General features: G+C 39.9%; 1 protein-coding gene across 1 annotated transcript in view; it reads left to right on the top strand.

The window, feature by feature from the left end:
* The window catches only part of CDH4 (cadherin 4), a gene marked incomplete at its 5' end in the record, with an annotated part of 288,665 nt that extends 267,916 nt beyond the window's left edge, over positions 1–20,749 (top strand). Inside the window, 5 exons of the mRNA XM_088153879.1 lie at positions 4,254–4,487; positions 5,152–5,385; positions 13,645–13,784; positions 14,636–14,800; positions 20,181–20,749. Of these exons, the coding sequence (XP_088010005.1) occupies positions 4,254–4,487; positions 5,152–5,385; positions 13,645–13,784; positions 14,636–14,800; positions 20,181–20,387 (980 nt within the window). The remainder of the gene's footprint in view (positions 1–4,253; positions 4,488–5,151; positions 5,386–13,644; positions 13,785–14,635; positions 14,801–20,180) is intronic.
* Between the last annotated feature and the right edge of the window lie 5,220 nt (positions 20,750–25,969).

Below are 25,969 nucleotides of genomic sequence, written 5' to 3' on the forward strand. Positions count from 1 at the left end.
AGAAGGTTCTGCTATATTGGGATGGGCGGAAAATGCAGACAGAAAAGGCAGGAGAAGCGCTGGACTTGCTGCGTGTTCCTGATCTTTTATTACTGACTAAGAGACACTGCTAAGGGCAGAAAGGGAGAGACTCCATCTGGAAATCAAAAACAATCTGAGGTTAAGGGAGAAAGGATTACACAAAAGCTGTCACTGTATAGATTAGAAACATTAAAGTGAGGCGCTATACCTTTTGAGTGACCTAAAGCAACCTTGTCACAATCTACACAATTTACTCATTTTCTTTTGGCAGGGCCAAGAATCACCAGTGGCATCCTCAGTGACAAGCAGATCAGATATTGAAACAGCCCTACTGTGTCCTTTAAATCATTGAATGTCTTGGAGCCACTGTTGTGTTCCTCACCCCGCAGACTTGAGGGGGATAAGGCTGACAGGCATCAGAATAAAGACAGCCAATCTTCTCTCAGAAGCTTGTTTCTTCAAATATCTGCTCTATTTCCCTTCTTGGAATATACTCTACCTCACTAGTTATCTATCTATCTCAAATATTTATGTCCCACTGAGCCTCTGTACAGTTCTAGTTACTCACTTCAATAAAAAAAACAAAACTAGAAAATAGAAAACAGAACAGTGGAGAAATATTTCAGAAGCCCTAAAATTATATACAGTATTTTAAAACCAGTTTGACTTTAAAACATAAAGAAAAGACAAGAATAAAGCCAATATAGATAGCCCTCCTCCACATATCTCTAGTCCCTGCCTCCCAAAATTTGCTTCAGTTTTGGTCAAGGCTGGTATGAACTGTTGCCTTCACAAATTATTCCTGCAGGAATGTGGATCTCCAGATTTAGGCAAAGCCACTAAAGGATGTTTATGAAGATTCTCAGTCATCCAGGTGGAATTGTCTGGAGGCTGAATCATGGCAACTGGACTTCTTTTCTTTTTGGCTAGAGAGGTTTCGCTACTTGTCCAAGCAGCTTCTTCAGTCTAAAAAGTTGGTTAGGGGGACCCCATAAAAGTTTTCCAGGGTGGCTGTGTTTCTTACTAGCATGATAGGCTCATTGAAGGGACAATAGGAGATGTGATTAGTAGAGTCTTTGAGATGTAGATGTCTTACTCCTAATCCCTCACTCATCCCCAGGGGGATGTGTCTGAGGCCTCCACCTCTATTGAGGGAAGGATTTTCCACTTTGGCATAAATGGATTCCTTCACTCCTCTTCTTCACAGAAGAAGCTGCTTGGACAAGTAGCGAAACGTCTCTAACCAAAAAGAAAAGAAGTCCAGTTGCCATGATTCAACCTCCAGACCGCTAAAGGATGGTTGTGCTATTTTTCCAGTCCAAGGCCTGCAGTTGGCCTTCAGTGGCATGTTAGGAAGGGCACTTCAAAATATTAGATCTGTACAAGTATATATACTTCTTATGATAGTTGTAATTCTTCGCTACTTTCATGTTAACCTGTATGGTTTGATGGCAGCTCTGGGTTTGGACGGGTGTGCCTAATACTTGGGGCACTCAGATTGTAGCCCTCTTCTCTGAGAGGTTCTCAGGCTATTTCTTCTGTCTGTCAGAAGATTCAACCTCCGGGAGGAAGGAGGCCTTGATTTTAATACTGGCAACTTGACTGCCAATAGAGTTCCCTTTTACTTAGGCTGTACTGCAATGCAGATCAAAGCTACTTTCATGAAGAGATCTTGTTGCTGATTGGGAAGGACCACACTCAAGTACAAAGAGGACTAATTTACAGCACCATTCAAAGGGATCCTAAAATTATTACAAATACCTTTACCCCAATACCATCAGATTCTTGAGTCCAGGTTTGGACTGTGTGCACCAAAAGCTTACAATATTTTGCATAAGCTTATCTCTCATCTGACCCCATTCTTTTCTTTTCTTCCTTTATTAAGAATTAATTAAAAAGGATCAAAAAGTAAGATTAGGGCTCTTCTTTGTTACTCATGCTTGAAATTAAATGAATGAATGTGGTATCCTAACCCTGATCTTTATTATTTAAGGTAAGAAATTCAACCATGTGCAACATTCACTGTCCTCCTTCTTCCTGCCAATCTCTTCTGGGCATCCCTCCACCATGTTAAGGGGACATATTATATGAGCGTATCAGAAGAACTGCCCCCCTCTCCCCAGTTTTGTTGATAAAAAAACATTCTGCTATTGGTAGACAGCTGAACTCTGTATCTGGGTTAGTTAGGCAGAACCATCTATCATACACAATAGTTCCAGCTCAAATGTCCCTTTCTCACAACCAAGGTCTTGGAAAGTTAGACTAGACATAAATCTAGAGGACACATATTCATATTTTTTGTAAAACAACATGTTCAGTCCCATCCTTTGTGAAAGACAAGCATTCAGCTAAGTATTCCCATGTCAGATAACTCCAAGCAAGTGTAGTTAAAACCATGGGCTTTTTCTGCTTTGCAGCAAATCCAGAGGCTGATCAAGGCAGGAAGTCTGGAGAAAACTTCAACAGCCAGCAAGCTGAAACAATCTGCCTTCCATGTGGGACCTGAGGTTAGGTGGGCTAACGTAACAACCACAAGAAATGGACAGACAGGCTTTCATCAGGGATTCAGAGAGTCTTCAGTCAGCAAAAACAAACAGGCACCATAAGTCAGAAAGCTTTCAAAAAAGTCACAAGAAAGAAACAATAGATATTTGGGATGTTTTGCCATTTCTTTTAAAAGTTTAAAGAAAAGGTGAAAAAGAGCTCACAACCTGAGTTTAAAAAAAATCTTCAGACCAAGCTGTTTTAAGAAATAGTGAAAATACCTAGAGCAAAACACCCTGCAGTTCACAGGGGAAGGAAGATGGCAGCATGCTCTCTTTTTCTCCTAACTAGAGGGACATTACTGAAACACGTTGAGCTAAAGACAGAAAAAAATGTGCAAAGAGTTATATTAAATGTTGATGGTTTTTAACCTTCATAAAAGTTATGAAGAACTTGATTTGGCAACTTTAATAGAGCTAAACCTTATTTAGTGATGACCATTGAAAGAGAGCTTGAAGGAGGCTTTTGAAATGTGAATCTGTATTTGCCATGGAGATGGTTTTAGCCATTCCTATTACTCCAACACTATGAGGGGACAAATTGCATCCCATTATGCACTCAGAAATAAATTGCTCTTTCCCAGCCTGGTGATCTCCAATGTTTTGGATCATAGCTTCCAGAATGTAGCATCAGGGACTACGACAACTGTGCTTGGATCAGACCAGTAGCTGTTATCAACATGCAATATCCAATAGCATCAACTACTTGTGGAAGCTCTGTAGCAGAATATAAAAGTAACTTCCCTGTCTTGTTTTCTGTCCTCAATTTCTAGCACATTTCAGGCTTAATAGCTCTGGACACAGAGACCGCATGTAGAAATAATAAATAGGATGTCAAAATTTTTGCTGAACTCATAACCCATTAATAACTATTGTGAATAACAATCCATCGCACCATCTCCTTTCTGATCCTTTACTAGAGGTGCTGAATAATGAAACTGGAGGTCCTCTCCATGCAACGCAAGCATGCATGACCTGTGGTCTTCCCCCGGCTTATAAACACTGATAGGACCACTTCTTCATAAATCTTGTCTATAAATTCTGTAACTTCTTCATGTCACCTTAGAAAAGCAAATTCCATATGTTGTGTACTGTAGACAACACCAAGAACAACAACTCCATATATTTTCACCCCATTAGTCATAATTTTTCTGGTTCTATTTGATGTAGATGGAACAAGGAAGGGAAAACATGCCCATCAGGGCTTCTGGAATTCTTTCTAACCCTTTACCAGCAGTGGGTATAGGCAGTGTCTGTATTTCCTTTGTTAATTTGTAGTGTGGGTATATGTTTGTGTATGGTATGCATGTGTGTGTTTCTTCCCTAGCGTCACTTATGTATGTGTTTGTGTCTATGGGTGCCTTGGGAAGCACGGGGTAAGCTGCGTACATTCCACTCTGGTCCTGGTCTGTTCAGTTTTTGGAGAGTTATCCTACTGATGGACAGACACAATCTTTTCAATTCTCAGTTGGGTTGAAAAGTAGAAGAAAGAAGGAGAAAATGAAGTTCTGCATTGCTTTGCCATTTCCTCACAGAGGTGGTATCTCAACCCCTTGATTGTTGTGATTGACCTTTTCTGTCCTTTCTGCAGTTCAGTGGCTTTTGGAGATGGAATGGAATGAGCAAACTCTGCCTGCAACTTCCTGTGTGCCAACCATTGCTCATTCAAATGGTCCTCTCCCTGTCTAGGTATCCCTCCAGCCAGTGGCACAGGCACACTCCAGATCTACCTAATTGACATCAACGATAATGCTCCTGATCTTCAGCCAAAGGAGGCCCAGATATGTGAGAAGCCAAATCTGAATGTCATCAACATCACAGCCGCTGATGCTGACATTGATCCAAATGTCGGCCCCTTCGTCTTTGAACTGCCAAGCGTGCCATCTGCCATTAGGAAGAACTGGACCATTGTACGACTAAATGGTAAACCAAGCAAGCAACACCTGGCACTGTTTGTAACTTGGCATGCTTGCCTACAGACTTTAAAACTTTTTGTTCTGTCTTTGGTATTAATTTTTTAAAAGAAAGCCACATTCTGGATGACATTTATAAGCAAGAGAGTTAATGAGAAATTGCATGGATTGGGCCTTAAGCAGAATTGTTCACAGCTTTCATTGGTTCTTGGCTTCCCCACCTTAATGCAGCTTGTAATTACGCATGGTTATCAGGACTGAGTTGGGGATAAATCATCTGTAATCGCCCAGGAGGAAAAGCTATTATCAGTCTTCCTTATGTTCCATTTTTATTGTCATAAGCCACAATCAGGATCAATGATCAACCTCTGTCCATAATTGCATAAAAGTCACCTCCTTTTCTAATTTACCATAGAAGCAGCTTTAATGCTGGGAAAATAGGAAGGTGACCACTTGGGTGGGAATGTGGGGGGGAAAGGAGCTGTGGAAATCATAATAATTAATCTCTTTATGGCTTATCAGGTTCTGCCTGGAGATCAGCCTGGGTGACACATGAGCATGTTTGGGGGAGTAACTAGTAAGGAGTGGATTTTCCAGATCAGTAGATATTCAGAAAAAGTAGGTTTTCCATGTGGACCTGTTCTTCATGGCTTCCTCTGTTTTGCTCCCCACAGGTGATTATGCTCAACTTGGTTTACGAATAATGTATTTGGAAGCCGGTGTATATGATGTTCCAGTCATTGTAACAGATTCTGGAAACCCTCCTCTGTTAAACATGTCCATCATTAAGGTCAAGGTGTGTCCATGTGATGAGAATGGAGATTGTACCACTATAGGAGCTGTTGCTGCAGCTGGGCTGGGAACCGGAGCCATTATTGCCATTTTGATATGTATCATCATTTTACTAAGTAAGTGTTGCACCATGCAATATATGCATATGGTTTGAAGCCAGGGTTGTTCTCTTTATACACATACACAACTGTCAAAGCCCAGCAATATTATAAAATCACAGTAAAGGGGAATATTACTTTCATAGTCTTAAAGGCACAGTTGCTCCCTACCATCATGGACACTACTTTCTCCAGTAGTGACAAAGGTGGTCTTGAAAATCACCACCCACCTTTTAAGGCACTGGTAGAAGAAAAAATACTGTGGACCAAACTTAAACAAACAAACATGCAAAGAAAACCAGAACAGCAGCCTACAAATGCCACAAACTCCTTGATTGTGTCAAGATGATGCTATAAAGCTCAGCAGTTATCTAGTATTCTCAAAAGCTGGATGCAAGACATCCATGGTAAATGTAAAATGCTATTAAATAAAATATTGGACCAGGTCTGGGGAGACCCAGTTCAAGTCCACCATCATCCATGGAACCTGCTTGACTTTGGGGTTATGTGGATAAAATGCCAGTGAGATTCCCATGCACTTGGAGAAAAGATGGGATATGCATTTCATACCTAAATAAATGACACCCCCTAAATCCTTTCAAGGATCAAATTATATGTTAACAGGCCACAGAGGTGAAACCCCCCAAAGTACCACTTGTCATTTTCGTCCTCTTTCCCCCTATTGTATCAACATGCTCTCTGTCCATGATCTTTGGGAATCATACTCATATCCCTACTACTGTGGGTAACCACCATTAAGTAGAACAGGGATGAGGAAAATACATAACTAACTTCACATTACAGGTATATATTCCATCATATAATGGGGAACCAGCTTGAATCTCAACATATTAATGCCAGTTTTGGAACCATATTGATCAGATTAGGCAACTCTATCCCAGAATGATCAAACAGTCAAGCATCAAAAATCTCAATAAGTACAGAGTTGCCTCTATATTTACACTTGGAAAATAAGCCGTCATATTTCCTGGGTAATCTCTAATATACACATGCTAATTTAATTGTGGCATGATGGTAATGAGCAATAAATATACATTGGCATTCTAAATTGGTTGATCATAATAAAGCTTCCTAATGCCAATTGTTAGTATTTTGTGTAGTAAAAATTCACATTGGAAGAAACAGAAGGCAATAAAGCATAAGACATGGTTTTACTTTTTTTCTCCCTTTGCATAAATCAAGGTCTAAAATATGATTTAAACACTTGAGCATATTCTGTTGACTGAAATTAAATGTAGATGAAAGGCATTTGATTTAGGAGAATCCTCTTCCCATCTTCAAATCCATTATCCTGTTCTAAATTATGGATTTTATTGCAATGTATATTTTAAAAAATTCATTGTTCTAATTGGTTTTTTTAATGTTCAGCAATTACCCTAGGTTTATATCAGTGAACACGGAATGGTGAATAGGAATCTTTCTACCATGTACATATTTAATTTGGGGGCTTGTTCTATCAGTTATTTTTACAGGAGGGGAGAAGAATGGGTGAGTGGAGCATATAATTAACTTGTGTGTGTGAGAGTGCACACGCATGCGCACGCTTTGAGTTAGTTTTGACTCCTGGCGACTGCCTGGACTAGTCCCTGCAGTTTTCTTGGCAAGATTTCAGAAGTGGTTTGCCCTTGCCTCCTTCCTAGGGCTGAGAGAGAGTGACTGGCCCAAGGTCACCCAGCTGGCTTTGTGCCTAAAGCAGGACTAGAACTCACGGTCTCCTGATTTCTAGCCCAACGTGCTCAATCACTACACCAACAGGCTGTTATACACTCTATCACATAATGTAGCCATTATCTAGGTCTACAGCAAATTGCCTTGTTTTTATTGACTGACTGATTTGTTCCAGGTATATCCTGCCTTTCATTCAGGAGCCCAAGGTAGAATACATAGCACTCCTTCCTCCCACTTTTCCCCAGAACAACAACCCTGTAAGATAGGTTGGGCTGAGAGAGAGTGACTGGCCTAAAGTCACTTCACTGAGCTTCTGTGGCTGAGGGGTCCCAATACTTTAACCACTATGCCACTTGGTGTTCTTGATTTCATGCAGGAGCACCAAAATATCACAAGATTTGGTGATCTCATAAGATTGGGAACCCTGGAACAAATTTTTCGAACAGCCCTTAGAGCATGCCTTTTAAAACCAGCATTTAATTTTCAGGATTAACTGTTGATTTTTGTTGTTTTTTAATACCTGCAGGATTAGGTTTAACATTCTTTTCATCAAGGGCTGTATCCTTCAGTCATGGATGGAACTATAGTAAGGAGTGAGAAAACCTTAGTCCCAAGATTATTTCTAACATCCTCTTTTCTCTTTCTCTCGTTCTTTTTCTGAAACCTTCTCCTGTCTCTTTCTGTCTCTCCTCCAAGCAGAAGGTTGACAAGGTAGGGCAGTTAGGTCTTACAGGGACCTGAACTCATTGCTTGAAGAAGACTTTTAAAATTATGCCAACTCATACATGAAATCCTACTAAGGCTAAATGTAATGTGAAGCTACAGGTTGCCCCTCCTGTACTCAGTCCTTTCACACTCTAAGCCCATGAGAGTCATGTAAAATCCCATTCAAATCAGTTCGGAAAATTGATCCCATCCAGTTCTACCGCAGAGGTCTTCAAACAGGCTGGATGGTGACCTGCCAGAGATGCTACAATAGATCCTACACTGAGTAGGGAATTGGATTAGGTAACATCTAAGATCCCTTCTACGTCGATGATTTCATGATTCCAAGAATTCAAGTCAGTTTGCAAAAAATGGACCCAGCTTGAACGTTTGAATCAAATTATATCTGTCAAATTCAGATATTTGAAATGATTTTGGAAAAGCCGGTTCTGTCCCTTTGCTGAAACATCCCAAATCATTTGAATCAATTTGCAGTGGGGGCATCAAACAGGAGGGGTCCAAAAAGTCAAGGGAGCAAGCATGACCTCGCAATCAAAGCCCTGATCCTTTTTATGTATGTCACACATCATGACATTGTGACTGCTCTTTTTTTTAGTCCTCCCTTCCCCCATGGATGCCTCTGATTCACATACATTTAACCTGACAGTTTAAATCAGCTCTTCCAATTTGATTTGGAAAGTCCAGCCAGTTCAGAGATTTTCTCAAATCGCCTTTGAAACGGATCTGCAAATCTCCTATTTGCCCAGCCCCAATTTGAATGCCTGCAGAGCATTCATAGAGCAGCCATCAGGTGGTGGCCATTGCTTTCATCTGCAGGGTGTTACTTCCAACAATCGTGTCCCCTGCCACCGTGGCTTGAAATCTCATCTGAAAAAGCTAAGAGCTTTTTCTTAAAGCAGTACACTAAAGAAAAATATAATAATTACGATGGGAGAAGACAATCGGTTTCACGAAAACTGTCTTCGGAAGGGAAACAGGCCTTAAAGCAACAATGCAGCTCTCTGTTCTTAAGAGCAGATTAAAAGGATTGAACTGCATCTGCTATTGATGCTCTGAAAGCCTCTTTTTCAAAATAGCGGTAAAGGTGTTAATAGGACAATTTTTCTACAAAGGGTGACCAGAAAAACACCCCTGTCTTAAAAGAGAAAGAACTTGCTTCTGGTGAGCAACGAGAAAAGAGAAAGACTTCACTGGTTGGGATAAGTAGCTAAGAGCCCTATTTGTGTTTGTCTTCTTGTGTTTTTCCTCTTTTCTTTTTTTTTTATCTCTGATAAAAAAGCAGGGGCAGGCAGGCCTTAAGGAAACGCAAATCAATCTGCAAATCAATTTATTTTGCTAGACTAGAGAGGACAGGCAATTGACATATAGAAGCAGTAATTCGTTGCCTCTGTTGTGTGAGCATTGTGGCTTCCCATCGGTGGGTTTTTGTGGGGTGGAATTGCAGTAGCACTTGGACAGACAAAAGGAAAAGAGATGGGGTGTTTCTTCATCTGACTGGGGTGTTTCATCCACTGATGCCTCATTGGTGGATGACTGTCAGGCCTAGCCCAAGGAACTCCAAGAGACCATGTAAATTCAGTCCAGCTATGTTTATTTGCTACAACCTCTGGCAAGAATCTTCCCAGACTGAAACCCCAGTTCCCAAGTCATGCCAGCCACAACAGTGTGAATTCCTCAGGGAGGTGCCAGTCTCATCCTCTTGTATCTCCCACGCTCCTCAGGAGATGTAAGAAAATGTTTTTCTCCCTGAGCCTGGCCTTCATAATTCCATTCCATCACAATGATGAAGCAACAGCTGACTACTTTTTGCTTGCCCAAATGTTACTACCATACAGGAACAGCTGTCTACCGGTGATAGACAGCTTCACCTTCCTACACAGGTTTCTGACTGCTGCCGCTGTGCTTGGCCATGTCCTTCAGAGGCTTTTCCACTGCACTCTCAGAAGCATCTGCAAGATTCAGCACTTCAGTTCAAAGGACGAAATGGCATTGCACCATTACGCTGCATCCTCATGGAGGAAATTGATCTACGTGGTCTCTAGGAGTCAAAAACAACTGGATGGCACTCCATCCATCCATCCATCCATCCATCCATCCATCCATTATGCTGCAAGGTCCGTCTTTTGTAAGTGTGCCATGATGGTGCAATGCTGGTATCATCATTTGAACAAAAGTGTTGGATCCTGCAATGCCTCTGGAACTGCAGTTAGAATCTCCACCCCTTTCATCATTTTATTCCCCCCCGGGGATGCCTTTGTTCAGCCCTATCTTTGTGAATCTCAATCTGGGGCTGATTTTTTTGCCATCTGCTTTAGGAAGTCCGTTTCCCTTGTCATACTGGCATTGTTGCTTCAGTCAACCCTAGGCACTGAATAAGAACCTGTATCTTTTCTTTGGCTGAGAAGATAACTTCCATATTTCTCTCTTTCTATCTGAATGTCAAAGTGGCCAATGGGTTGCGAGATGCCCCTGAAGTCAGATTTCCAACACATAATTCTTGGAACAGTTCATAGAAAATGTGTTTGAAAATGTTCTCCAGTTGCATCCATCCATTCACCAAACAGCTCAAGGTTTAATACTGAGGTTCCTTCCCATTCTTCATTTCATTCTCACAGTGATTCTGAGTGGCAATAGGCTGAAGAATAGGAACTCCCCAACCATCATAACCATGGAAGGGTAAGGCATGAGTAACATTTTTTCAGTCCTGGACTAACTCTTTAACTGTGGCACTTCGCTGCTTTTGCAGAGTACCTTGGATTTAAGAAGTAGAAAATGCAAGGGCAACTTGCACTGAAAATGCTTTCTATTTAATTTCCTAAACTTAATCTTCAAACAAAGCAAAGCAAGGCAAACATTATCTATCCTGCCAAACTAGATTGGATATTCCACTATTTGCCCTTCTTTCTTCCCTGGCACTTTCAGTAAAAAGTTCAAGGCTGCTCGCATCTTCTTTCTAAGTAAAGCAGCTGAAAAAGTATCTCAGAGCGTTTGTTAATGTGATTTTGGAAATACAGAAAGCCTGTAAAAAGGAGGAGAATAAGTCCAAATTGGATTAGATGAGCTAATGTTTTATCCAGTCTCTGTTGCGTCCCTTCAGAGAGAATCACACTTCATTAAAATGAAATTAGCACAGCTGCAACAACGTGCAGATTTGAAAGGATTTATTCTAATGAGTGAGCAGGGCAGAGGGGGGAACACTATCGAAATATCTGGCCCCTCAGCTGGTTGTAACATGTTGAAGCCCCTCATTGTATGCATTTGGGACTGACAGCAACTCTTCTTTTTTTCTTTTTTCCTTTTCCTTTTTTCCTTTTTTCCTTTTTTCCTTTTCTTTTTTTTCCAAATTGTTGCTGCTTTGCTTGTGATGAAATGCACTGCTGGAGAGGCAGTGTGCAAGGAGAAGCAGTGGGGTCCAAGAGTCAACACACTGCCCTGGGTGCAGATTCCAGCTCAGTGCGACCCACAGGTTCATTGCATAACATGCAATTTACCAATACAGAGAAGAATGGCTTGGTAAAATTGCAGCAATGCATCACGATTAGCTGGGGGTAATTACTCCAGAGCATTACTGCAGAATTTGGAGCATCCCCGATCAGAAGAGGCACATTTTCATCACCAAAGCAGGGTCTTTCTCAGGACAATTAGGCTGGGGTGGAAAATAAGTCCTCCTTTGGAGTCAATGGAAGGCTTTTCCAAGCTTCATTGTTGCACAGGGAATGAGACAAGGAGGAGAGTATATAGAACTGCTGAAAACGTTTCACAGCTGCCAATTGTCCAGTTTTGCCCTATTGACATATCAGAGTGCTGAGCCTGGATACAACTTTGTCAGGCATTAGGAAGATCCATTTTCAGGCAGACGTTCTACTGCATGAAGAAAGATCATGCAAAGTAAAATTAAACAATTAATTTAATCAAAACCCCATTCATCATATTTTTGAACTACGAAAGCAGCCAAATATCATTGTATTTATGCAGTAATACAGTTTACCAATTATGTAGTATTTATTGCTCTTTATTTCTTGAAACTCCTTGTGTTCTCCACTATGCAGCAATGTTCAGTATAAAATGGGGGGCTGTTTGGTGTCATGGTGAAAGGCACCAGGCTAGAAACCAGGAGACTGTGAATTCTAGTCTTGCCTTAGACACAAAGCCAGCTGGGTGACTTTGGGCCAGTCACTTTCTCTCAGCCCTAGGAAGGAGGCAAGGTCAAACCACCATGCCAAGAAAACTGCATGGGCGTGTCCATATAGCTGCCAGGAGTCAAAATCAAGGAAATCCATAAAAACGTTGTAAAAACACATTAAAAAGAAACCAAAAAGACCCTCAAATATGAACCATTTAAAGTATGTAATGTGAAGTTTTCCTTATCTTACCTGTCAGACAGCAAAATAACAGAACCCTCTTCCAAAATGCTAAGTCATGTCAGAGTTACAAGGGACTCCCTTTGTTAAAGACTCACCAAAATACAAAATGATTGTTTTTTTCAAGCACTGGGCACCTTTTCACCAAGTCCTTGCCCTCAGTTGTTAGCTACAATTTCCCAAATCCCTTACCCTTGGCTGCATCATTCGGAGTTTATGGAAAATGTCAGGAGTCTAATGCAGTGTTTTTCAACCTTGGCAACTTTAAGATGTATGGACTTCAACTCCCAGATTCCCCAGGAAATTCTGGGAGTTGAAGTCCACAGGTGTTAAAGTTGCCAAGGCTGAGAAACATTTCCCGAATGGGATGGACTCTGGTGTCTTTTGGTTTAAGGTCAAAGTGATACAGGCAAAACAATGACTTACCGATGTGTGGAGGTATTCCATATGTTTGATGCAGGAGGAAACATTTAGTCTATTTAATAGTATAGTGTTTATTAGGATAAGGCAAGTGGCCATTCCCAGCTGATTTTGGCAGACCTCAAAATAAAATTTTACAAAATCCTATAGGGACAGACCTGGTTAGTTTTTGGATAGGAGATGAACAGGACATCTCAAATATAGAGGCTAGATCGGGATATTTTAAAAAAAAATCTCTGAAGAAGGCAATGGCAAAACCACTTTCAGACTGATGTATTGACTTTTGGACAATGCCTGCGAGACTATGAATACGTGTTAATGTTTCATCACCACATATTCATTGCCGTACATTCAGAATTCATAGAATTGTAGACTTTGTCACTGAAAGTCATTTCACCAACAAACAGCAGCTATGAAAACATATCCTCTAACACTTCTCTGTTGTTGCTAAGAAATTTATATGACCTGTGCGCTGAGTTACCATGGTTGATTTCAGCTTGAGAAAATCTTGACCATTTTAGCTTCTGTTCGAGACAACGATCCTATCATGCATGCCTTTGGCATTCTCAGTATCTTCCAAAAAACCAGCACTATCTGTTGCCATGCCAATCTGCTTTCTGCCTATGAAGAAGTAGATTGTAGCTAGGCTTGCGCAAAGCATACGGAATCATTGACATCTAGGTTTCTCCCTTAAAAACTGGCATGGATGCTTCTCTGATAATAAAGAAGTGCTCATTCCAGTTTCTAATTGCATTTTATCATATAACTCATTCTCATCTCATTTAGTTGAAGTTTGCACCTTGACAATATGGAAGACTCAAAGGCTGGAGTGATTTCCAATGTTCTCAAGCCCTCACTTCAGTTTAATAAAAAATGAACAGTAGCAACACAACAGGTAGCGTTTATTTCTCCTATTTGTTGTCTGTTTTACAGATCTGGGGCCAACTCAAAGTGTAATCCCCCACTCATGGAGGAAAGGTGGGGCAATATTGACTGCACTTCTCTCGGCTGGGGTAGATTGTCCTTTAGGAACAGGAGATCATTGCATTCGCCTGTTATCTTTCCACTGTTTTTCTTCTAGCCATGGTTCTGCTTTTTGTGGTATGGATGAAACGGAGGGAGAAGGAACGTCACACTAAGCAGCTACTCATTGATCCTGAGGATGATGTCCGGGACAACATTCTGAAATATGATGAAGAAGGTGGTGGAGAAGAAGATCAGGTAAGAATTACTCCATCTTTGTGAGAAATCAGTTATAATTCAGGTTGGAACCAAAATCATGCAAACAATCTGAGATTGTATGCCTGAATTGCAGTTATGAGACTTGAACTGGATACAGCACAACTCTAAAATTTCTGTTAAATTGCTGAGAAATTGTTGGGAATTTTAAGGACTTAGAGTTCTAATATATCTGAAGGGTGAGCACTTGAAAAACACTGTGCTGTATCCATCAGTCACCAGGGCAAACACTGATGTTAAAGCTCTATATGACCTAGAAAGAATATTCTAGCATACAAAGATCCCTAAGTCAGGAAAGATCTCTGGGAGTAATGTGGGCCTTGTGAAACTATGATGTCATTGGCCATGGCCTGGTTTCTATGTTCCTATTGCGATCTAGCACCACCTGACATACCAATCCATAATTCGTTTGAAGTTTGGATTTGCTTTGTTTAAATCAATGTCTCTCTCCCAAATCAATTGCAAATTAGATTGTGAAAAGATCACTCAGCAGCACAGGCTATAAGATGGTCATTGAATAGGGCATCACTAATACTCCAAGCCCACAGTGAGAGGTCTCCAAATGTGAACTGAATAAGTGATTAGTGAAGAGTGTGCATTTGCATTTGTGTGCCTTGTAGATCTCTTCAACACCATCCACCCAAAGATCAATAGCATATCATATACGTTTAATTAGGTAGCAACATAAGTGACATAGAGTTAAAAGCTCTGTTTTGATTTCCCTTAAACTTAAGTCAGTCGTGTTATTTTGCTACTCCAATGGCACAAAGACCTGGACCATCTTCAGTGAAAATATGCCACAGCCTCCCTCTTTGCTTCTGTATTCATTATAGGATTATGATTTAAGCCAACTTCAGCAGCCAGAGAATATGGATCATGTTTTAAACAAGGCAAATGGAGTCAGAAGAGTAGATGAGAGACCTGTCGGTGCTGAGCCCCAATATCCTATAAGGCCTGTTGTCCCCCACCCTGGAGACATTGGGGACTTTATTAACGAGGTATGTTCATGCAGATTTCTGTATACTGCTGCTGTAGGGTTACTTGGTCACCATGGATGGATGTCCTGGAACATGCCCCAAGAAGGGTACTGCTGCAGGATGGTTTTGAGAGAAACCACACCTCCCAGGTATAGTAGCAGATTAGTATCTGTTGTTTTGTTTCAAGGACAAGTTAAAATGTATGTTTATCATAATCTGGTTCTAGTTGGCTAGGTATCACATCAGATGGTGGCCCCTAGCCAACTTTGTTGATTTCAAACAAGCTAAGAAGATCTGGTTAATATTTGGATGGAAAATCCCAGGGCTATAGGTTCAACCGGGGCTGGACTGCACTGAAAATCTTACCAGGGAGGTAATATAAAGCCATATTAGTAAACCAGATAATTTATCACTAGCCATACTCAAGTCAAAGTTGAAAAACCTTGTTCCTCTTATTCAAAGTCTGGGTATCCCTGAAGTAGTCCTTTGAATTCAAGCCATCAGTAGCATAAGCAATCTCTACTTAGCTTCCACAGCCCAAGCCCCATCACTTGCTTTCTTTATTTGCTATTGTATTCACAACCATTATAGCCTGCCTTTCCAACAGATTGCCCAAGGCAAACCAAGCATAAAGAACCAATGGAATCTATATTTAACAACAGCAAATTGAAACTATAAAAGCAACAAATACGTAGCAGCCAACCAAGAGAGAGACCGGTTGCTTTTGTGAAGCAATGAACCGGTGGTGAAGGTAGCCATCGGACACAGGACTCGTAGCATGCCTGCAATGGACCGTGTGAGAAAATGTAGTTGCTATTCTTCAGCCTGTACATATAATAAACCCGATTAGTGCGGTGCTATAAGGCGTGAAATCCTCTATCTTGGGGAATGTGTTCATTAGATTTAAACAGGTGCACACTATAGCTGATTCCCATGGCTCAATCATCAGGGTGATGGCAGTCAATTATTAAAAAAGAGATTATTTCATCTGTCCCTGCCCTGTTCCAATGTGCATTTTTAAATTTATTTTTAAAATGTTTGGGCTGCCTTCAAAACCCAATCAATCCCAGGGCAGCTTTACAACAGGCTGTAAATTCTCAAACAATTAAAATATACAACAACACAAACATTCCATCACATAACATTAAATCAGTAGAACAATAATAGCAGCAGCCTGAAGGAAAGGAGGGAAAAGCTCCTAAACAGCAGATATTAAAAATCAACATGCTGGTTACAATACTTAAAATGTGTGGGAGAATAAAAGAATATTTCTCTGATGCCCAAAAGACAATAAAATGGACATCCAGGGGTACCTCACTAGGAAGAGCATTTCAGACATACGGGGTGACTGTTGAAAAGGTCTGCTCTCAGGTCACTGTTCACTGCACCTCAGATAAATGCATGGGGAAGAATGCATTTATTTGTCAGATTTATATCCTGCTTTTCTTGCAGGAGCTCAAGGTAGAATACAATTTTCCCCACCAAAATCCAATGAGGTAGATTGGGTTCAGAGTGAGCGACTGGCCCAAAGTCAACCAGTGAATGTCCATGACTGAGGATGGACATGAACCTGGGTCACCCCCAGGATAACATCTTCTGGCTGAATCTCTGATCACCCAATGTTTAAGAACCTCTCTGTGGCATCTCTGGTAGCAAACATGCTCTTATTCAAGACAGACTAAAGACAGTTGTTTTTCCTGCAATGCATATTTAATTTATGGAAATGATAACTGTGGACTAGTGATAATACCTAAATCAGATGCTTTAGAAGGACATTAGGCAAAGAAGATCAATCTTTCTTTCTCTGCTGATCACAGCAATTTTACAGTAATTTGCTAGCTGGAGCAAGATTGCCACTGAATACCAGATGCTAGGAAAATGCAAGCAGAAGTTGTTTTCTGGTTGTCTTCTTCTTTACGGCCAGCCATAGACAACTGCTTGAAAACTATGGGATATGAAATGATGGACAGCATCGTAGGTATACAAACTAGTACACATGAGCCCACAATACTCCTTGTATAATCACCAGAACCTTCTCAAGTGGGTGAAGTCAACCTTTGTTTGGTTAGAGGGTGTTGGCTTAAGAGGAAATGGATATCTTAAACCAGAGGCTGGCAGCCTTTTCAGATGTCGGGCACAATCATGTGATTTGTGTAATGGCAGGGTCCCCAAGGAGAGGCCAAAATTCTCATAAGCTTGCCAAACCTCACAAGACTCCCTGTTCTTCCAAAATCTCATCAGATGTTGTCATGACATTTTGTGAGATTTCAGGCAACACTAAAATCTCATGAGAGTTGATGATCTCAAAAGATCTTACTCATTGTTTCTTAAAATATATATATAATAATTTTGATTTAGTTATGGGGTCTTGGGGTTGCCATAAGAGAGCGTTGTGGACAATATAGAAGTCCCTGGTGAGTGCATTGTTAAACTCATGCCTTACGTCTTGCAGAAGTTTAAGGCATCCATTTCACTCATTAACTCCTTATGAGTTCCCTAAATTAGGTTGATTTTTCCTACAGAGTAAATGGCAAGATGAATGTGTTAAACTACTGTTAAAATTTCACCCCTTAAAATCCTCTCTCAGCCTCCCTGAAAATTTTGTCTTATCTATTCCAGTGATATGACATCCCCCCATGGCCCTCAGAGGTGAAACCATGGGTTTTTTAAGTACAGCATTATTCAACTGGAAAAAATGTACATGTTGCTGGACCACATGGAACTTTGTTCTTCTGCAAAGCTATCTGATTCTTTTGAAGGTTCTTCTGGATGCCTAAAAGATTCCATGTAGAAAAACAATCTAAATAACAATCCTGTGTATCTAGTGCTCATTGGCAGTAAAATTTATGTACATGGAAGTTGTAAGAACGAACTAGACCTAATCAGAGGCATCTAGTGGAAGCCACAGTGATATGACTTATGTCATGAAGTTGTAGTTCAACTGTCAAAGTAAGGCATTTGCATCATGATGACAGGAAGTACATGATGTCACTTGCCCCCCCACCCCACCCCCATGATTTGAATAAGTCAACCTTAGGGACAGGATCACAACATGACCTTCTCTCCCATATCTTCCAAAGTTCAAAACTATCATTGTGCACATGTATGGACATATATGGAGAGATAGTCATAAAGAGATAAATGTTGCCAGGGAATCAAGGAGAAATAAGGCTCTGATAAACGTATAACTGGCAGAATGTGTGGACATTACAAAGGAAGGCTTTAGTGGAATCTACCTTCACATCTCTCCCTGTTCCCGTATGGTATATCCTCATACTTTAAATATAGAAACTACAATAGCAGTAATAGTAACACCATGAATACCAAGCCACAACATAGGCAAAGTGCACTTTACATTGTATTCACGGTTACAGAAATTTTCATGCCTCCCTGCTTTTGTTCAAGCCACTCCGGAAAAGCCCGAATTCCCTGTGTAGTTCTTGAAACTGCATTTAATATTTTTCTTTAATTTGTCTCCTTGATCCTTTTACTATTGAAAAGAAAGACAGCATGTTTGCAAACCAATCGATGCGTTATTTCCTCAGAGGTGAAAATGTGATCCATTTCATAAGTCAGATACATAAAAGTGAGAGTAATTTAATTTTGCTATTGTATCTATTTCCTGCTCTGGCAATTTCCCATCGCAGTCCCTCTGTTTTTCATCATTAAATGTTCTTCTGCTCTACTCTGTCTGGCACACACCATTTTGCACACTTTGGACACTCAGTCCAATTCATCTCCTCCCTGTCCCTGTAATTCTTGCCAGGCAAAGCTATCCTTTTCATGCAAATGTGTATGAAAACTCATGTAGAGCATCAGTGCATGGTGGGAGAAAACAGGGTTTGCACCATATCTTGGCTCAAGCATGCAACTCTTAATCCTCTTTCTTGCATGGCTTCCTACCAAGTTGAGATGTGAAACACTTGCGAACTGGATATAAATCCTAAAATAGGCTTTACAATTCCAAATTTCCCCTTCCCAGAAATAAAACTCCTGGCATTTCCCACATGCATGGTGCCATCTAACCTACTTTGTAGCACTGTCCCAACCACTGCAGCCCTCTCCCCTTTGAAACGTTATGTGTGGCTCCAGGCCACCCACGGTTTGCCCAACCCTAGCTTAGAATCAGTACAAAAGCCAAATACACCAGCACTATTCTTATTTTTGCCCAGCAACATCTGCGAGGTAGGGCAGTCACAACCACAAAGTCAAAGCACTTCATGTGAAAAAGGGGCAGAGTTCCAATCACATTGTTGTGACTGCCATCTTGACTTTTTTGATGTCCCCCACAGATGCCACTGTTTCCACTGACCCCTTCCTATACGTACTGATTCACAGTGCAACTTACTTGTAAACAAAGAGTTAATCTTCTATTTTCTGGGATTTCTTTATAAATTTATTACAGTCACTTATACAGTACAAGAATTTTTATACCACTTAATCCAAAAATGGATGAGAGAGAAAGGTCAGAGAAGTTCCTGAAATCATATTAACTCACTCTTCATCAAACAGGCATCAGAACCAAGTCTCTGTTAACTCATTTCAGTTTTAGGGGCAGAAGACCTAATACACATGGTCTGCAGCTTTAATTGAATAGAAATTACAGAAAAAATACAGTTTGATCTTTAGTATGCTTAGCTGGAAACAAGCCCCATTATATTCAGTGGGTGTTCCTCACAGATAAGAACCTGTGGGGCAAATACAACAATAGCGGTCATCATTATTTCTTTTCCCCAAAACTAAGGAAGCAATAATGTGTTGAGAGAAGTAAAGAATCTTTCAGCAGGCTTAGTAGTGCTACTACAATGACCATGGGTCTTTAAGGGAAATCCTACCAGATGAACCAGGGGGTGAGCAACTTATGGCCATGGGACCCCAAAGCACTCCAAGATCTTGTTCCAAAATTCTGCAGGAAAATAAGTAAAATATCAGTAGATAAATATTTTATTTATCTGCATGAATATGTATATTATCCAGCTCTATAATAAAAATTTGGGGCTATACAATTACTCAGGTTAATCAAAAGTTGGTTAATTAAGAATGGAAATAGGAGCACAAGGGTTTCTGTGAACCAAAACATTCGCATTTCCTCTTCTATAAAAAAAAAAAAAAGGCTTGAAATAATTGAAAAATGGACTAACGCTCTTTACTTTTGTCCTTCCTGGAGACATCCCCATGTCAGCAGAAGACCTTCTGCAGCTCTCTAGTCCCTCAGGGAAGGCTACCATTGTGGTCTCCAATATGGAGAAGGTCGGTAACCCCTGTGTTCAAGTTTTAAAAAACCCTTGTGCATACATAGAGTTGAGATTTGTGTAGTGCTGCTGAACCAAACCAAGCTTAGGATGTTCTTCAATGGATTTGCCTCAGTCCAAGATAACAGGCCTATTTTTAAACATTCCAGGGCCTGAGAGCAGCTGATAATGACCCAACAGCCCCACCGTACGACTCCCTTCTCGTCTTTGACTATGAGGGAAGTGGTTCAACAGCAGGGTCCGTAAGCTCGCTTAACTCCTCCAGCTCTGGAGACCAAGATTACGACTACCTTAATGACTGGGGGCCAAGGTTCAAGAAACTGGCGGACATGTACGGGGGTGGCGAGGACGACTAAACTGACCTCACTTTTCTTGTTTTGCAAAAAGAGGAAAGCTATAGCATTAGAAGAAGAGCATGGAGGGAAGGCAACCCAAGGAGGATGAAGGAAGAAGAAAGGAGTAAAATAAAAACAAAAAAACAAAAACAAAAACAAAAACAAAAACAAAAAAGAGAGAGAGAGAAAGCAGAAGAGGAATCAAGACCTGTTCAAAGAGGCAGCTTTTTTAATTAATACCTTCGGCCAACTGTATTCTTTTTAGTGGTGACTTAAAACGTTTCTTTTGCTGTTGTTTCTTTCTTTCCTCCTTTCTTTCTTCTTTTTTTTCCTTTTTTTAAGAACATTGAGCTGTCTAGCATGAACACTTGTCTCTGCTGCATTTTTTTAATTGTTCCTCCCCCCCGCCCCCTGCCCTCATGTGTCAGCAGGGATATCGCTTGTTTTAACCACTTTATGACTAAAGGGAGTGAAAGGCACTCTGTCTTAACTTGAATTTCTTAGAACAGAAGCACTGTTTTTAAAATATATATATAGATATATATATTTGAAAGTGCCTTTTGGTACATGTATCAGATTCCCTCAATCTCAGGAGTGTTCAAAAGAAACAAACAAAAATTTACGTTTCCACCTTGTCTTGGACACCACACTCTGTAACCCTAAGCCAGTTCTAGCTGGGAAGGAATTAACAAAACAAAACACCAGGAACAATGGTATGGTTTATCTTTTGGGCCTTTATTCTAAAAAAACAGGAGAGTCATTTGTAGGTGGGGAACAACGAAAGAAACAAGATGTTAGTGTACAAGAAAGAAAACAAAACCCAAACGGATATCCTTTGGCCTAAAAAATGGTGAACTGAGTAAACCTGTTGTATATATCATTCATTGTTTATCTGATGCAAAATATTGAATTGGGTTTTCTCTTGTGACTTGGCCACATGTGATGTAGCTGCATAGAATTATAGCATTGGAAAGCCTTTGCAGAATACAAGGTGAAGATCTTACATAAACCCTACAGTAAATGATCAGAAGACCAAAGGTCGCTTGTGTATAACATTTGTCTTTCTTTTCCATTTCTTTTCCACTCTTTCTTTTAAAAAAAACTTGTTCCTTCTGCTGAGTCCATGGTGGAGTTATGTATTTCTAATAGATGTTTGTTGCAATGAATAGAATGTGGGAATCTGGTTGAGTATTAGATGTACAGAGCTGTAAGCATCTGGAGAGGTGATTTCAGGTAACCAGCTCGGTCACCAGAGGTTAAAATGCAGAAGAAGGCAGCACAATTTACTTTGGCCACACATGGCTCTCTGAATGTTACTGTGTGGGTCCTAGTCTGTGTTTTTCTTCCTAAGTTGTCTTAACACAGAGCATCAGTTTTGTAGACTGTTTTCTTTTGGCCAGAAAGATCACCTTCCTATCATCACCTCACAGAAAATGAGCGAGGCTAAGCACAAACAAAAAATAAATCTAAGTCCTTTGTTATATTGGTGGATGGATGGATGGAGGCCAGAAAATACAGCCAAAAATTTGACCTGCCTTACTCTGAAGAATTATAAAATGAGTGGGAAAAAAATGCTAAGGACTAGCTTGTGGTATCAATAGACAGACATTTGGAATTCTTGAAATACTTTGAATGCCATTGCATCAGTAGAAAAAACCTTAACAAACAACATTATCTTGCTGATAATATTTATAATATTTATTCTTCGAAGTTTCTTTCTTTTTTGGGTTTTGGTTTTTTAATAAATCAGACTAGTTAGGCCTCTAGCCTGAATTGGATATGTGATTTTTCTTTCTACAACACAGCCAACAGCATTTATCAGAGTAAACTTTTCTATGATCCTCTGATACTAGGAAGAAAAAACAAGTGTATTTAATTGAAAAGCACATGCAAATCAATAGCATATAAAGACAAATCAAATAGCTAGATTTATCTGACCATTTCTTAATATGTTACTTCATTGTAAAAAACAACCACAACAAAATTATTGTTTAATACCTGAGTTTCGAATTCTCCATACTTCCCAAAGTTAGGATTCACTCTAGAAATGCTGATGCTATTATGTGTTTGACTCAAGTCATGAATACCATGATATTCTGCAGGAATCTTCACTTTCTGAATTGCCCACTGCTACTTATTAAATCATGACCATTTCAAACAATGCGTTAGCCTACTTGAAACATCAGCCCTATCCCAGTTCAATTTTAACTTCTTCTTTTTTTGGTATGTGTGATAAAATTACATCCAACAGACTTTTCCCATGCAATGAATGTTAGTTCTGGATGCAACATAGCTCAAACTATGACAAACATCAGATCTAATCAGATCTGAACAGATGATTCCTGGTATAAAAGCAACAGGAGAAATCACTCTGCAGAAACGATTGCATCAAAAACTAATCAGAAAATTGGGTTTAAGACAAAAGAAGTTGCATCTCTTTGTACTTTGCTTTGCCCGCAGCCAGGGAAGGAACCACAAAACCAACAGAAGGAAATGTGAGTACATCAGATAAGTTCCTCTAATGCAGAAAAAGATGGCCTCTTTGATCCTCAGAAATATTTGACAAAGTGAAAGATGGGATATGCAACTTCAGGTAGATTTTGAGGACTCTAGTTCAGTGATTGTTCACCTATTTTGTGCGTAACTAATTGTAGGTGCAGGCTTTGGCTTCTTCAGTTAAAGATTTCTTAAGGGAAATGTTGGGAAAGTTATTTGCACAACCATTTGGAGTTTTATGGTCAGTCACAAGAGTCTCATACCACCTTACTGGATGCAAATGAAGAAGAGATTCTTTACCTCCGGCAAAGAATTGTACTTGTTTAGAAGTACCCAGTTCATATTTTAAGAACCATCAGCTTGGGTAATCCATGTCCTTATAAGAAAGGGCCCCTGCGCTCATTTTCTTCTGCAGAAAGAAATGTTCCATATTTGGAAGTGGGGCTTTATTTTCTGGACAAAAATATGAGAGCCAGAAGTGCGTTTGCCGTACATTCCTTTCCCCACATACGCTCATGCTAAATGGCATTTCATGTGGAACCTAAATAGTGATGAAATCTTGAGAAGTGATTTATCTCCATTCCTTAGAAAATGTGCAAGTTTTCTCTCTGTATAAACATGTGGGCAATTTCCCCACAACATCTTCATTTTAAAAAAAAAACTGGATTATTCTTCAAAAATGGCTAGAGATTCATTAGCTATCCATGGATATATCTTGAATATTATGAGCCCGACTACCAATTAATGATGGAACTTCCTGATGAGTGGTATTTCTATCTGTAATCAAAGGCTACTATGGGATAAGAAAAGACAGGTATATCAATGGGGACCTTGTGATTAATGTGCTTAAATGTTGACAATTAAGCCAGACTTATTTGCTGCATTCTGATAGAACCTCACTATTATCAAGGGTAGCATACTACTTAGTTTGTATGTAGGGTCTGTATTTAAAAAATAATAATTCTGCAGTTTTTCCTCTCTCTCTCAAAAATGTGTTTTTTCCTCCCCTTTAATGATTTGGACTTAACGTGGTTTATGTCTAATGTTTGTACAATTATTTAGATTGCATGGATGTGTAATGTAAAAACCACATTTAATGGAGAATGAGCCACTTAATTGTGCTATCAAATCTTGGATTATCTATGATATGGGGGAAAAAAAGGTCTGCAGCAGTTTTAAGAGGAAGAAATGAAGGTTTGATTAGATATTATTTCCTTCGAATCCAAGAGTGTGCACAATTTTGGAGAAATTGTTTTGATTATCCATGGGGGAAAGGGGCTGACCATGTTCCCCCCCCCCAACACTTTTTTGTCAATATAAAAAATTGATTCTGATTTGGAAAATGAGGGGGGAAGGAATGAGTGCAAATAAATATTCCAAATGGATGTTAAGAGATCGTATTAGAATGCAAGCTCCTTTGTCTATAGACTTTGAAAATGCTCCTTGTGCATTTTATAATTCATTGTATCATATTTTCTATAAAATGCAATTTCTGTAAATTTACGCGCATTTGAAATGTGTCGTGTCTAATAATGGAATGTGGTAAAAAGTATTCTGGAGGGAACAATCTGCCTATCTGTTATGTTTTAATGCACCAAGGATGTGATTATGTTACTAGATGGACTGGCCACAATCTTGAGGTGCACCCAGGATTTTGCACTCTACCCAGAAACAATTCCATGAACAGCAGACCACATCACAAATTGCTCTTGCAATCCCAAATGGGGTTAGTAGTAGCAACATGGCAGGAAACCAACAGGATCCCAGTGTTCACATGAAGACCAGGTTCCATTGTTCTCTGGATTACGGCTTTTGACTCCATTCCATCAACCTGAGACCTGAGCATTTGCAGTTCTCCCTTGTTTTAGTTCTTCATCTCCCCAGTTTGATCAAACATTATGAGCACTACTGTAGCCAACAATGAAAAAGATGTGACATCCAAGGGAAGGAAAAATGCAGTTATTTCTGCTATTCTTTGCAAATTTACAGTTATGATATGTTAATCGAGCCGGGAAATCTGGAACTTCCCTCTCCGTGAAACATTTCTTCTTCTTCCACTCCATGTTTTTGAAACAGGGTGTTTGCAGAACTGAAGATCTGAGCTCAGGTTCGCACATTGGAGGTCCCAAGGCAGATACGCAGCAGCATCTCCGGTAGACGAGCATGTCATAGGAAAAGCCTTTGCCTGCAATTCAGGAGAACTGTTCACGGTCATCATAGATAATAAAGGGCCCTGCGTGCCTATATATATAATGCAGGGATCCAAACTTGCTTATCTATATTAAAGTCTAAAATCCACATCTATGCAAATGTGTGATATAGGAGTGAGATGTTCACACAGTGTAAAGTTATCCCCACACAAACTGCTAGTCATGACAAGCTTAACGGCATTAGTTTAAAATATCCTGATGAAAAAGTTTTGGGGGATGGTCTTTGAGTCAATAAGGTGCCATGCCTGCCTCCAGGATATCACTGTAATTGTGTATTTTTAAGAAAATATTTGATATTCTCCCCAGTCTACAGTTCCCAGGCTTAACTGCACCCACACACAATAGCTCAGTTGACATAAAACCGATGTAAGCTTGTAGTTTCAAGAAGAACTTTCTGCAGCCAGAATGGATAGACTTTTGAGAGGAGAGCAGGGATCATTACATCTTCAGGAAAATATGGAACAGGAGATACACTTCATTATGAAGTTAAACCCTCTTTCCCCATAGGAGTATGTGGAGAGAAACTTCCTAATGCATTGTGCTGAAAAGTATTAATATTGTTTGAACAGCACTGGGTTAGTGCTGGAGAAAATACAAGCTACAATAGTTGAGAACTCAATGTTCTTTACCTTGGCCCCTGCATGTGATGAAAAATGCTTTCCTGTTATACCATCACTCCCTTCCCTTCATCTTTTAAATTGATATTCTATACAATTTTTCTAAATAAACAGTCTTTCCCTGACCTACTACATTAGGGGAAAAAAGTACCTTCTAAATTGTATGTTCCTTCTTCCCTTCCATCCTTCCTTCTTTTTAAACTTGCACTGCTGTTCAGTAAAGACCAGGTTTTGACTGTGTACTTCACTGACTACTTTACGATAAAATGAGGATAAAATT

This window comes from Python bivittatus, unplaced genomic scaffold (assembly GCF_059951505.1).
Source record: "Python bivittatus isolate LINGU-HERP-01145 unplaced genomic scaffold, Pbiv_v1 ctg000700_np1212, whole genome shotgun sequence".
Taxonomy (NCBI): Eukaryota; Metazoa; Chordata; class Lepidosauria; order Squamata; family Pythonidae; genus Python; species Python bivittatus.